At 47.8% G+C, this 12,317-nt stretch overlaps 1 protein-coding gene across 1 annotated transcript in view; it reads left to right on the top strand.

Annotated features, from left to right (window-relative positions):
• Positions 1–9,315: 9,315 nt before the first annotated feature.
• Positions 9,316–12,317, top strand: part of SCD5 (stearoyl-CoA desaturase 5) — a 148,525-nt gene continuing 145,523 nt past the window's right edge. The window contains exon 1 of the mRNA XM_012805351.1: positions 9,316–9,809. Coding sequence (XP_012660805.1) covers positions 9,578–9,809 — 232 coding nt within the window. The 5' untranslated portion in view covers positions 9,316–9,577. The remainder of the gene's footprint in view (positions 9,810–12,317) is intronic.

Below are 12,317 nucleotides of genomic sequence, written 5' to 3' on the forward strand. Positions count from 1 at the left end.
TGGAGCGCCACCTGTCTGGTATCACTGCCAGAATCCATTCCTTCCAGGTCTGAGTTCCTCCAGCCTGCCCAGTCCATAGACAGGAAGAGCACACCTGGCTTTCTGGCCAGGCAGGTTTTATAGCTACATTGTCTAACTCTCTAGGATGATAAAAATAATAAAATATGGTCAGGCTTGGTGGCTCACCCCTGTAATCCACTCTGGGATGCCCACATGGGAGGCTCCCTTGAGCTCAGGAGTTCAAGACCAGCCTGAGCAAGAAGAGCTAAACCCTGCTTCTACTAAAATTAGAAAAATTAGGCAGGTATGGGAGGCTGAGGCAGGAGGATCACTTGAACTGAGGAGTTTGAGGTTGCCCATGCTAGAGTGAGAAAGACTCTGTCTCAAAAAAAAAAAAAAAAAAAAGATATTCCCTAGTTCCTAAAAATAAAACAAAATACTTAAATTATATTCAGCACTTAGATACCAAATGCTGTACAAAGTTTTATTCCTGCAAAATATAAGGTATTATCTCCATTTTGCACATAAAAAATACTGAAGTTGAGATTGTTAGACAGTTTGCACTGAAAGGATTCCCAGCATATATCTGTCTTGATTCCCGTATTATGTAGGATGAAATTGAGGATGTGAAAGACTGTCATTGCCCCCAGAGTCCTCAGACTTGCTAATTCAGAGTGGTAGGGCCACACTTAAACCCATCTCGTAGAATGCCAAACTTGGATTATTTTAATAAGACTATAGCTTATATAGACAAGATCTGTATTTCTTTAAGAAATGCATAGATATGAAAATCCTTGTAAATCTCTAACTTGAAGAATGGATTTTTTCTTGCTCTTCATTCCCTCCCTAAAGTCGACATTTTCTCCACAAATATTTTTTCTGTGATTTTTTAAATCTTGGCATTCTTGAAGGGGTACAACCTTATCAAAGTGCTAGGTACTTTCCCAGGCTCCTGATCTCGGACCGTCTCTTACACAGTTATCCAGCTGAGAGTCTCTGCTAAGTCACTCTCTCAGGGCCTTGTTTGCTGCCACATCCTCCCTGACGCCCTCTGACCACACCAGACCAAACGTTTCACCACGCATCTCTTAGACACAGTTTTTTATCTTATTTTTTTAAGATAAGGGTCTTACTTTTTTTTGTTTGTTTGTTTGAGACAGATTATCACTTTATTGCCCTCAGTAGAGTGCTGTGGTGTCACAGCTAGCAGCCACCTCCAGCTCTTGGGCTTAGGCGATTCTCTTGCCTCAGCCTCCCAAGTAGCTGGGACTACAGGCACCCACCATAACACCCAGCTATTTTGTTGTTGTTGCAGTTTGGCTGGGGCCGAGTTCAAATGTGCAACTCTCAGTATAGGGGGCTGGCGCCTTACTCAACTGAACCAGAGGCACCGCCTGATAAAAGTCTTACTTTGTCACTCTGGGTAGAGTGCCATAGAGTCATAGCTCACATCAACCTCAAACTCCTAGGTTCAATTGGTCCCCTTGCCTCAGCCTCCCAAGTAGCTAGGACTACAGGCACCTGCCACAACACCCAGCTAGTTTTTCTATTTTTAGTAGAGATCAGGTCTCACTCTTGCTCAAGCTGGTCTTTAACTCCTGAGCTCAGGCAATCCACCTGTTCCAGCCTCCCAGAGTGTAGGATTGCAGGCATGGGGTACCGCATCCAGCCACATACACAGTTTTTATAGATAGTATTAATATCTAACATTTTGTTCCCTTTTTTTAGAGACATTTCCTGGGCTAAGTGAAGTGGTGCTCACTGCAGCCTCAAACTCCTGGGCTCAAGTAATCCTCCTGCCTCAGCCTCCTGCATAGCTGGGACCACAGGTGTGCACCAGCACGCCTGGCTAATTTTTTCCATTAATATTTTTGGTAGAGACAGGGTCTCACTCTTACTCAGGCTGGTTTCAAACTCCTGACCTCAGGCGATCCTCCTGCCTCAACCTCCCAGAGTGTGAACATTATAAGCGTGAGCCACCATGCCTGGCTAACTTATAGTACTTAATATCTTCTTTCTGTCCTCTCTACCAGAAGTAACTTCTCCGAGGCACATACTGCTGGTCAGAATCTAGGCATTCTGCTGTGATGGTTTTGTCCTAGTACATCTCTGAGATGCCCACTTGTGATTTGTATTTAAAATCTTCTAACTGTTCATTGACATTTGAGAGCTGTTACTTGACCTCCTTCAGGACGTTTCTCCCCTGACCTTTGGGCACGCTCTGAGGAGGTCCTGTCCAATATACTTCAACTGTAATCCTGTGGCCTCACCTTGGAGTTTATCACTGGAAATTTTCACCACTATAGGTCTCAAGTCCCAAATCCTGGCTCACAAAGGCCACTGCTTCCTGCATTCTCACCCCATTCCCCAACAACAGAAATCCACTCTTCAGCGTCATCAGAATTTTGGTGCCTTTGATTCCTTACTACCTGTGAGGTCCCAGCTTCCTTTGGGTGACAGTTCCCCCCCATCCCACCCCTGACTCCACACAAACTTCTCTCATCTGCTCTTCAAGTACCTGGATCCCTTTTCCTCCCCTCAAACCCATCCTGCAACCCAGTCCTATTTCAACGTGGATATTCCATCAGACTTCTGGGTAGAGTGGCATTGCCCAGCTGTGCAGACTGAAGCCATTGGAAGTGTGTGGTGTTCATTCTTAGCCACGCCCTTAATCGGGCTGCACAGCCTTTTAAGCTTTCATGGTCAGCTTCCTCTCTCATTCTGCTCAGCAGCTCTCAGAAGCCTCCATTCCTTTTTTTCTACCTCTGTACTAAATTCCTACTCTGCCTGTCCAGCAGATAAGTGACCTCCCTTCAGAGCAACCAGGCCATCATGCTGTTGTTCTTCCTTGCTTGCTGGCCCCCTCTGAAGCTGTGTCTGCCCTGTCCTCATTTCATCCTAGTCACCAAGGAAAGGCTGTCCCTCAAAGTTAATCCAACCTGTCTAGCCCTCTCCCAACCCCAGCAACTAACTCCATCAAGCCTGTCTTTTCTCAGATTGTTGACTTTTACTGTCTTTCGTCCAGCCACTAATGATATTCAGATTCTTCCCACCTGAACGGTCAACGTACGTACACACTTAACGTTTCCTTTCTCTCCCTCCCCTCTTTACTGCCAAGCTTCTAGAAAAAGTAGTTTTCCGTCCCTCACTGGAAAGGCCTCAGCAGTGGGCTCCTCATTCCCCCCTTTCACATTCTTTCTGTGACATTCATTGTTGTGAATGCTGCTCCCCCACACTCTGCTCATTCTCCCATCTCTCTCATTGGTTTTTTTTTTTTTTTTTTTGCAGTTTTTTGGCCAGGGCTGGGTTTGAACCCACCACCTCTGGCATATGGGGCTGGCACCCTACTCCTTTGAGTCACAGGTGCTGCCACCCCCATCTCTCTCATTCTTCCCTCTCAGTCCACACTGCTGGCTTCTTCTTTGCCATACTCATAAACACAAGTCTACAAGGATTTTGTCCTGAACCTTCTTCTCTTCTTAAAGTCCCTGGCGAACCCCTCTGTCACCCTGGGTTTTACTCTACTGAACCATGACTGAATAGTCGCCTCTAGCCTAGACATTTTGCTGAGCTCCAGGCCTGTATAGTCAAAAGCCTACCCAGAGGGCCAGGCGCAGTGGCTCACACCTTAATCCTAGCACTCTGAGAAGCTGAAGCAGGTGGATCACTGGAGCTTAGGAGTTCAAGACCAGCCTGAGCAAGAGTGAGACCTTGTCTGTGCTAAAAATAGAAATAACTAGTAGGCGTCATGGGGGGCACCATTATTCCCAGTTACTTGGGAAGCTGAGGCAAGAGGATCACTTGAGGTGTTTGACGTTGCTGTGAGCCATGATGACACCAAGGCACTCTACCCAGTGGGAGACTTTGTCTCAAAAAAAAAAAAAAATAGCCCACCCAGCAGTTGTACCCATGCTTTCTTCCTTAACTCGCTCCTGTTTCTTTAGTCCCTATCTCAGAAATGGTGACTGTGATGATTATGGTGATAATAATGACAATTAATATTTGTGATTCCTTACTACATGTCAGACCCTGTTCAGATTACTTTATGGATGTTAACTTCAGTTATCCCCACTTCACAAAAAAGGAAATAATTCAGAGAGATTTAGTACTTCAGTGAGTGATATAGTCTTTCACCTGAATGCTCAATCTAGAGACCCCAAAAGAATCTGGGGTCTCTGGGGTCTTCCTACTCTTGATGTTTAATCTAGAATCAAATCCTGTGGATTCTTCCATTTAAGTTTCCCTGCTGTGTCTCCTCTCCACTTACGTTCTCCAGCCCCTGTGCCTGTGCCTTACTGCAGACCCTCATCATTGCTCAGCAGACCCTTAGAATAGTGTATCTGCCACAATCCAGCCCTCCCCGACACTCCTTCAAGAGTATTCCCCTGCCATAATGACAAGGCAAATGTGGGAAGCCCTGCAGCAGCTCCTCCCTGACTCAGGACACCCTCCTGCCCTCATGGGCTGCCCACTGCCTGGCATTTCAGCTTCCTCCCCCATATCTCCCTACTCTCACTTCAGACATTCCATACACATCCCTGAATGCCAAGTGCAAAAACTTTGCTCACACTGTTTTCTCTGCCTGAATTACCATCTGCCATTTCTTTGTCCAGTAACAACTCATACTTTAAAACTGTACTCCCTAATATGGTAGCTCATGACAACCTCAAATTCTTGGGCTCAAGTGATCCTCTTGCCTCAGCCTCCCAAGTAGCTGGGACTATAGGTACCTGCCACAATGCTCTGCTAGTTGTTTTAGAGACAGGGGTCTCACTCTAGCTCAGGCAATCTACCTGCTATGGCCTCCCAGAGTGCTAGGATTATAGGCATGAGCCATTGTGCCTGGCCTCCAAAATAATCTTTTGTTTGTTTGTTTTTGAGACAGAGTCTCATTTTGTCACCTTCAGTAGAGTGCCATAGCGTCACAGCTCTTAGGCTCAAGTGATTCTCTTGCCTCAGCCTCCCTGGTGACTGGGACTATAGGAACCACCACAAGGCCTGGCTATTTTTAGAGGCAAGGTCTCACTCTTGCTCAGGCAGTCCACCCACCTCAGCCTCCCAGAGTGCTGGGATTACAGGTGTGAGCCACCACACCAGCCCTCCAAAACAATCTTGACAAAGAAAAACAACACTGGAGAAACGGTTTGGAAAAACAAAGCTCCTGATTTCAAAACTTATTTCAAAACTACAGTAATCAAAACAGTGTGGCACTGGCATAAAGACAGAAATATAAACCAATGGAATAAAATAGAGCGTCCAGAAAAAAACCCTCATATATATGATCAACTGATCTTCAGCAAGTGTGCCAAGCTCATTCAGTGGGGAAAGAATAATCTCTCCAAGAAATAGTTCTAGGAAAACTGGATATCTATGTCGAAAAGAATGAAATCAGTTGTTTACCTTAAACAATATACGAAAATTAAGTGAATCAAAAACCTACATGTAAGACTTAAAACTATAAAACTTCTAAAAGAAAACAGAAGACAATGGGTGGTGCCTGTGGCTCAAGGAGTAGGGCGCTGGCCCCATATACCAGAGGTGATGGGTTCAAACTTGGCCAAAAAAAAGAAGAAAACAGAAGATAAGCTTCATGACTTTGGATTTGGCAATGATTTCTTAGACATGACACCCAAAGAGTAGACAATGAAAGTAAAAATAGATAAATTGGACTAAGTGTAAAACATCTGTGCATCGAAGAACACAATCAATGCACAGATATATGTGTAAACCATATATCTGATGAGAGGTGAATATCCAGAATATGTAAAGAACTCATACAACTCAATAACAACAAGAAAAATGTGATTTAAAAATAGCAAAGGACTTGAACAAACATTTGTCCAAAGAGGGTATATACCCCAATAAGCACATGAAAAGATGCTCAATATCACCAATAATTAAGAGAATGCAATCAAAACTATAATGAGATATCACTCCATATTCATTAGGATGGCATCATCTAAAAAACAGATAATAAGCAGTTGTGAGAATGTGCAGAAATTGAAACTCTTCCACGCTGTTAGTGGAAATGTGAAATGGTACAGCCACTAGAGAAAACAGAACGGCAGCTCCTCAAACAGTTTAACATAGAAATACCATAAGAAATAGCAATGCCACTTCTCCATAAATATATCCAAAATAATTGAAAGCAGGATCTCAAAGAGACATTTGTACACCCATGTTCATAGCAGCATTATTCACAGTAGCCAAAAGGTGGAAGCAACCCAAGTGTCCGTCAACTAATTAATGGATAAATAAAATTTTTAAAATGCATATACATATAATGGAACAGTATTCAGCCTTTAAAAGGAAGGAAATTCGAACACAGGCTATACCCTGCATGAGCCTTGAAAATGTTACACTAAGTGAAATAAGCCAGTCACAAAAAGACAAATCCTGTTTGATTGCACATAAATGAGGTATCTAATGAATAGTCAAACTCATTGAAACAAAGTAGCACGGTGCCTGCCGGAGGCTGGAGGGAGGTTGAAATGGGGCGTTTAATAGGTATATACAGTGTCAGTTTGTAGGCCAGGCCCAGTGGCTCACATCTATAATCCTAGCACATGTGGGAAGCCCAGCAGGTGGATTCCCTAACCTCAGGAGTTTGAACCAGGTTTAAGTCACTTATTGGTGGTGTATACCCTCTTTGGACAAATGTTTGTTCAAGTCCTTTGCTATTTTTAAATAACGTTTTTCTTCTTGTTATTGAGTTGTACGAGTTCTTTACATATTCTGGATATTCACCTCTCATCAGATATATGGTTTACACATATTTTCTTCCATTTTATAAGTTGCCCTTTGACTCTGTTGATTGTGTTCTTCAATGCACAGATGTTTTATAAGTTTTATTTTAACCAGAGACCAGGTTTAAGTCTCTTCGGAGCAAAAGCAAGACTACTAAAAATAGAAAAACTAGCCAACCTACTCTGGAGGCTGAGGCAAGAGGATCACTTGAACCCAAGAGTTTGAGGTTGCTGTGAGCTGTGATTTGTACTCTACTGAGGGTGACAAAGTGAGACTCTGTCTCAAAAATAAATAATAAATAGAAAAGATCTATGAAGAAAAGAGACATTGATCCTGATGGTGACATATGCCATAGGGAATAGTCATGATTAGCAAGTGTATCTTTTGCATTTTGTAGAGGTTTAACTCTGAGGCTGGAGCTGGAGAGACCATTTTTCTTCAGTCATCTTTTCACAGGCAGGATGATCTGAAAAACTTAAAGAGCACTTCTGTCCTCCTTCAACACACAAAAGCATCCTCTCCATCATGAGGACAGCCAGCTGACTGGCCCCATGCAGTCTGACCCACTGGAGGGAGGAGAGGAAGATGTTCATTTAAGATAGAGTCAGGATAGAGCAGCTTATCTCACAGAGAAGGGGCTCAGGAGGGCAAGTGCAGAACTATTTTGCTGCTTTCCCTGGACTCCTTGTATGAATGTTTATGCCTAATAAAAATATTTTTTTTCTGCTAATGGACTGAAATTTCCTGCCTTTCCTAGGTCATAGCCAAGCAGTGAGATTTGTCTGATCAGCCTTTACTCTTAGATGGACACCCCTTTAGAGCAGGGACCAGGAGACCTTACCCTTGTATCCCCAGTGCCCACTGGGCCTGGCACATAGCAGGTGGCCAATAAATGCTAAACAAATGATGGAACAGTTAGAATGAGGGTAGAGTGTGTCTTTACAATTAACCCAGAGAGAGGCTTTTGGCCCCGACCATCTGTAATAGCCCCAGAGAGCGTGAGAAGAGAATGTGGCTCATTACAGAGCACAGGTTGAGCAGACTGAAGAAATTCACGCCCTCTGGTTTCACATTCTGCTGTCTCACTGGTCTCTCGGCAAATTTCCTGTGGTTCTGTAATTTCAACTCTACCTGAAGCAGTGCCACAAGCCATACACCTTGCTTCAGTTTTTTTTTGTTTTGAGACAAGAGCCTCAACTATATTGCCCTTGGTAGAGTGGGGTAGTGTCACAGCTCACAGCAACCTCCAACTCTTTGGCTTAAGCAATTCTCTTGCCTCAGCCTCCCAAGTAGCTGGGACTACAAGCACCTGGCCACAACGCCCAGCTTTTTTTTTGTTGCAGTTGTTTGGTTGGCCCAGGCCAGTTTGAATTCACCGCCATCAGTGAATGTGGCTGGCGCCAAGCCCTTGCTCAGGTTTTAAGTTAAAGATTGTTTGATCTAGTGATTGGTCAGGCTCAGGTCTGCCAACAGTAAGTTGTCATGTATGGTCCTTTCATGCAGTTCTGATTTTTTTTCCTTCCTTCTGGAATTATGAGCAGGTCTCCTATCAATGGTTAATCCAAAAATTCACTTTTTTGGTTACCATAATGGCATCCCTTCAAACTCACTTCATAGAATTTGCAAGGTGGAAGGGAGAGTACAGACTAACTCTGCTGTTCAGATTAGGAATCTGCGCCTAGAGAGCTAAGCCGAGTTGCAGCAAGTTGACTCTAGAACTCAGAGCCCCTGGCTTCCAGTCCCGAGCCCTTTTCCTTCTGCTGCCTGCCTGCAGGTGGTGCAGCACACCTGCTCGGGAGACTTCCTCCCTGGAGAGCTCTTAAATCAGCAGCTTTAGGAGGCAAGAAATAGGCAGACACAAATTTTTCACAAGTTAATTCTCTTTAGAATGTTTTAGGTGATTTTTTCTAAAGCCCAGTTCTTCATGTGCGGGCTTTAAGGTATTGGTTTTTGTTTTTTGGTTAAGGTATTGTTTTATCACTGAGGGCCGAGGAGTCGTGTGCCAGTTATCAAGAATTTAGCACAGAGCTGCGCCGGGCGGGGCACTGATGGCCACTAATTGGCCCAAATCGTCTATGTATCAGCTAACAGCACCTACTGTGTGCCTGGGTCATCACAGCGGCCTAATTATGAGCTGAGCAGCCGCCTTCATCTCTCCACTGATCAAAAGAGCCCGCAACCTGGCAGACACCAGACTTCTGATTCTCACCGCGGATCTGGCCTTAACTTGTGTTGCGACGCCAGGCAAGCATTTAAAATTCTCCAACCCAGGGGGCCTGTGGCTTGAGAAAGGGAAAAAAAAAACCTTCTCATAAGGGATAGTCTGAAAATATTTGGGGGGGACTAGCGCGCGCCTGCACGCAGACACACACAGCAGTGCTGTGAGCCACTCTGTGGGCTCCCTGTCCCGGGAGCCACATCCCACTCGGCCTCCAACTCCCGCGCAGCAGCGGAGGCCGAGGGGCGCCTTTCGCTTTAAGAGCCCGCAGGCGCCCCTGATTGGCTGTAGCTATGCAGGGCTTTCCTCCCCGCGGCTCTGGCTCCCTCCTGCGCCGCCCGCTCCGCCCGCTCCCGGCGCCTCTGCGCCCCTCCCGCCGCTCGCTCTCGCCTCCTCTTTCTCGCCGCGGAGTTGAACCCTGGCAGTGGCATGGGTGAGACGCCAGCAACAGATGCCGGCCGCCAAGATTTGCCTTAGGCGTCGCTGATCGCCCGAAGAGAGAAGGGCTGGAAAGGAGGGGACGGGAGGCGCGGAGAATCCCCCCAAAAGGCAAAGACCCCCTCCCCCGGCCGAGCGCCTGCCTGCCGCCGCCGGCGCCCACCTCTCCCAGCCATGCCAGGCCCGGCTGCCGGCGCGGGGAAGGTCCCCTTCTGCGACGCCAAGGAGGAAATCCGCGCCGGGCTCGACAGCTCGGAGGGCGGCGGCGGCCAGCAGAGGCCGGGCACGCGCGGGCAGAGGCAGAACATCGTCTGGAGGAATGTCGTCCTGATGAGCCTGCTCCACTTGGGGGCCGTGTACTCCCTGGTGCTCATCCCCAAAGCCAAGCCGCTCACTCTGCTCTGGGGTAAGTCCCGCCGGCGCCCCCCTGCGCCCCGGGCACCGTGGTGAGGCCGCGCTGGGGCGCGCGAGGTCGCCGCTGGCCGCGCGGTGCGGCGGGTGCGGAGTTCCCTCAGCTCTCCCGCCCCTCTTCCCCTTCGCCCCGGGCCCCTGGGCATCTAGTTCCTCGCCTTTTGGGACGGGCAGGTATTTCTGTCCAGGTATTTTCAACTTCTGCCTCCTCTTGCGGTCTGCTTGAGTAAGCGCCTTTGCGGGATCCCAGATGGAGTAGCAGGAGAGACCCAGAGTCCTGCGGCGCCACCGCTGTGAGCAGAGGCGCGCAAAGGGGAGGCTGGGGCTGATCGCTGGCTGAATCGGGCTCTGAGGGAAGGAGGACTGGCGGGATGGTTATGTCTGCTGTGCGTGTCTAGGGGGCTCTCCTATCCCCCCGTCTGCTCCGCGAGCCATACAACCCGGGGGCCCTTTAAGGACCATGGAATGGAGGCAGGAGAGACCCGGCATAGGATTGAATCCTGGTTTTTGCGCACCAAGTGGAAGAAACCAGTTCCTTCCCTGCCTCTTCAAGGCCCCTGTCCCTGTTCCCATCTATGTTCAGTTGCAGTTCTCCGGCCCCGGAAGTTTCCCGGGCGGGCTAACCGAGCCCATTCGAGAGCGCTTTGCCCCCAAGACGAAGCTCCCCCGTGGCGGTGCAGCCCTCTCCAAGCCCAGCCCCCATCTCTCCGGAGCGGGTCTGTCCCGCACCTGTAGCTCTCCTGCCCTCTTCCTTCCTTGCACCCACATCCCTGCCGGCAGGGAAGGGAGCCCAGGAGCCCATCCCCATCCTCCGCCTCCAGGAGCCGGGGCTCTGCCTATTCTGCACGACCCTAGTGGCTGCTCTGTGAACCACCTCACAGGCTCCTCTGACCCCAATAACTGGTTTTGGGTTCTGTCTCTGAAGGGGCAGTAGCCAGGACAATAGGCACAGGCATTGATATGCCGGGGTGAAGATCTGCCTGAGGTAATCCAAGAAGCCCTTTCAGCTCCTGTTTCCCAGATCTCTAACGAGGGGAGGTAGGGGCAAGAGAAACAACCTGCTTTTATTTCCTGAGGGAAGGAGGAAGGAAAATAATAAATAAATAAATAAGCAAACAAACCTAGACGGGTATTTATGATACAAAGCTTCTTCTTTGGCATAGCGCCAGCTGCAAATGCCTGCAGAGAAAATAGGGTCCAAACCTACCTTTGACACCCTGCAGCCCCTGCTGCTGGAAGCAAACCCATCCAGAATGTGGGTACTGCTTAAGGGGTGTGGCTGGGGGAGGGAACAGCAGGGCTGAGGGATGATGAGAGGCAGGGTCTTTGCCAATCCCTAAGGCCTTGAACTGCCCCCCACCAGAAGCTGTGGGTAATCTCCTTCCTCGCCCCCCCCCCGCACCTCTTCAATTCTGTGTCCTTTTTACCTCTGCAGTTAGGTGTTAGTTTAATTATCTCCAAATGACTAGATTGTACAATGTTCAGCCATTGCTTCATGGACACACCCCACACCGCCTGCCCAAGCCCTCGCTGCCAGTGGCCCCCACGGAGCTCTCTCTTCCAGCTTCCAGAGGCCAGCTGTGCCTTGGACTTCAGAGCTCACTGGCCTCTAGGGGGTTGAGGTTTATCTTTAATAGCTGCAGCGTTCAGAGAGCGCTCAGGGAAAAGTGAGCACTTAAAATATTATCTTACATGCCTGGAACTCCACAGGGCTCCCAGACTCCACTCCTGACAGACCCTGAGCCCCAAGAACCTGGCTCTCGACCAGGAGCCACAAGAACAAGGCCTTCCTCTTCAGGTTTGCCAAGTCACCTCTGCCCTTTGCAGACTGCTTTCTGTGGTGAAGATGGAATCTTGTTCTGAGAGACCTGGGCCAGAGGATACCTCCCCAACTCCCCAAACTCCTCCAGCTTCCTGGGAGATCAACATGCTGTATGAATCTGGTTTCGCCTTTGTACCATCTTTGTACCTCCCACCCAAAGGCAAAGACTTTCTGCCTTTGCTACTCTTCATCTCCTTTCATTGCCTCCCTTTATTTGTTTTTCTTTTTCTTTTTTTTTCTTTGAGACAGAGTCTCACTTTGTGCCCTGGGTAAAGTGCCATGGTGTCTTAACTCACAGCAACCTCAAACTCTTGGGCTCAAGTGATTCTCTTGCCTCAGCCTCCCAAGTAGCTGGACATACAGGCGCCCATCACAATGCCTGGCTATTTTTAGAGACAGGGTGTCCTTATTGTTCACAGTGGTCTCAAACTCCTGAGCTCAAGCAATCCACAGCCTCTCAGAGTGCTAGGATCATAGGCACAAGCTACCGGGCTCATTGCCTCCCTTAAAAGAAAAAAAAAAAAAAGGAGCAGACAATAGTGGATGTTGTAGTTTTAAGTTCTAAAACTGTGACATAAGAATAACATTCCAAACAGTGGATCCTATCTGATAGGTCCTATTTGGTAGAAGCTAGACTTGAGTAGGATTTTGTACTTTTTTCTTATGAGGGACAGTGAGAGA

The sequence above is a fragment of the Otolemur garnettii genome, unplaced genomic scaffold (genome assembly GCF_000181295.1).
Source record: "Otolemur garnettii isolate 467f Iridium unplaced genomic scaffold, OtoGar3 scaffold00039, whole genome shotgun sequence".
Classification (NCBI taxonomy): domain Eukaryota; kingdom Metazoa; phylum Chordata; class Mammalia; order Primates; family Galagidae; genus Otolemur; species Otolemur garnettii.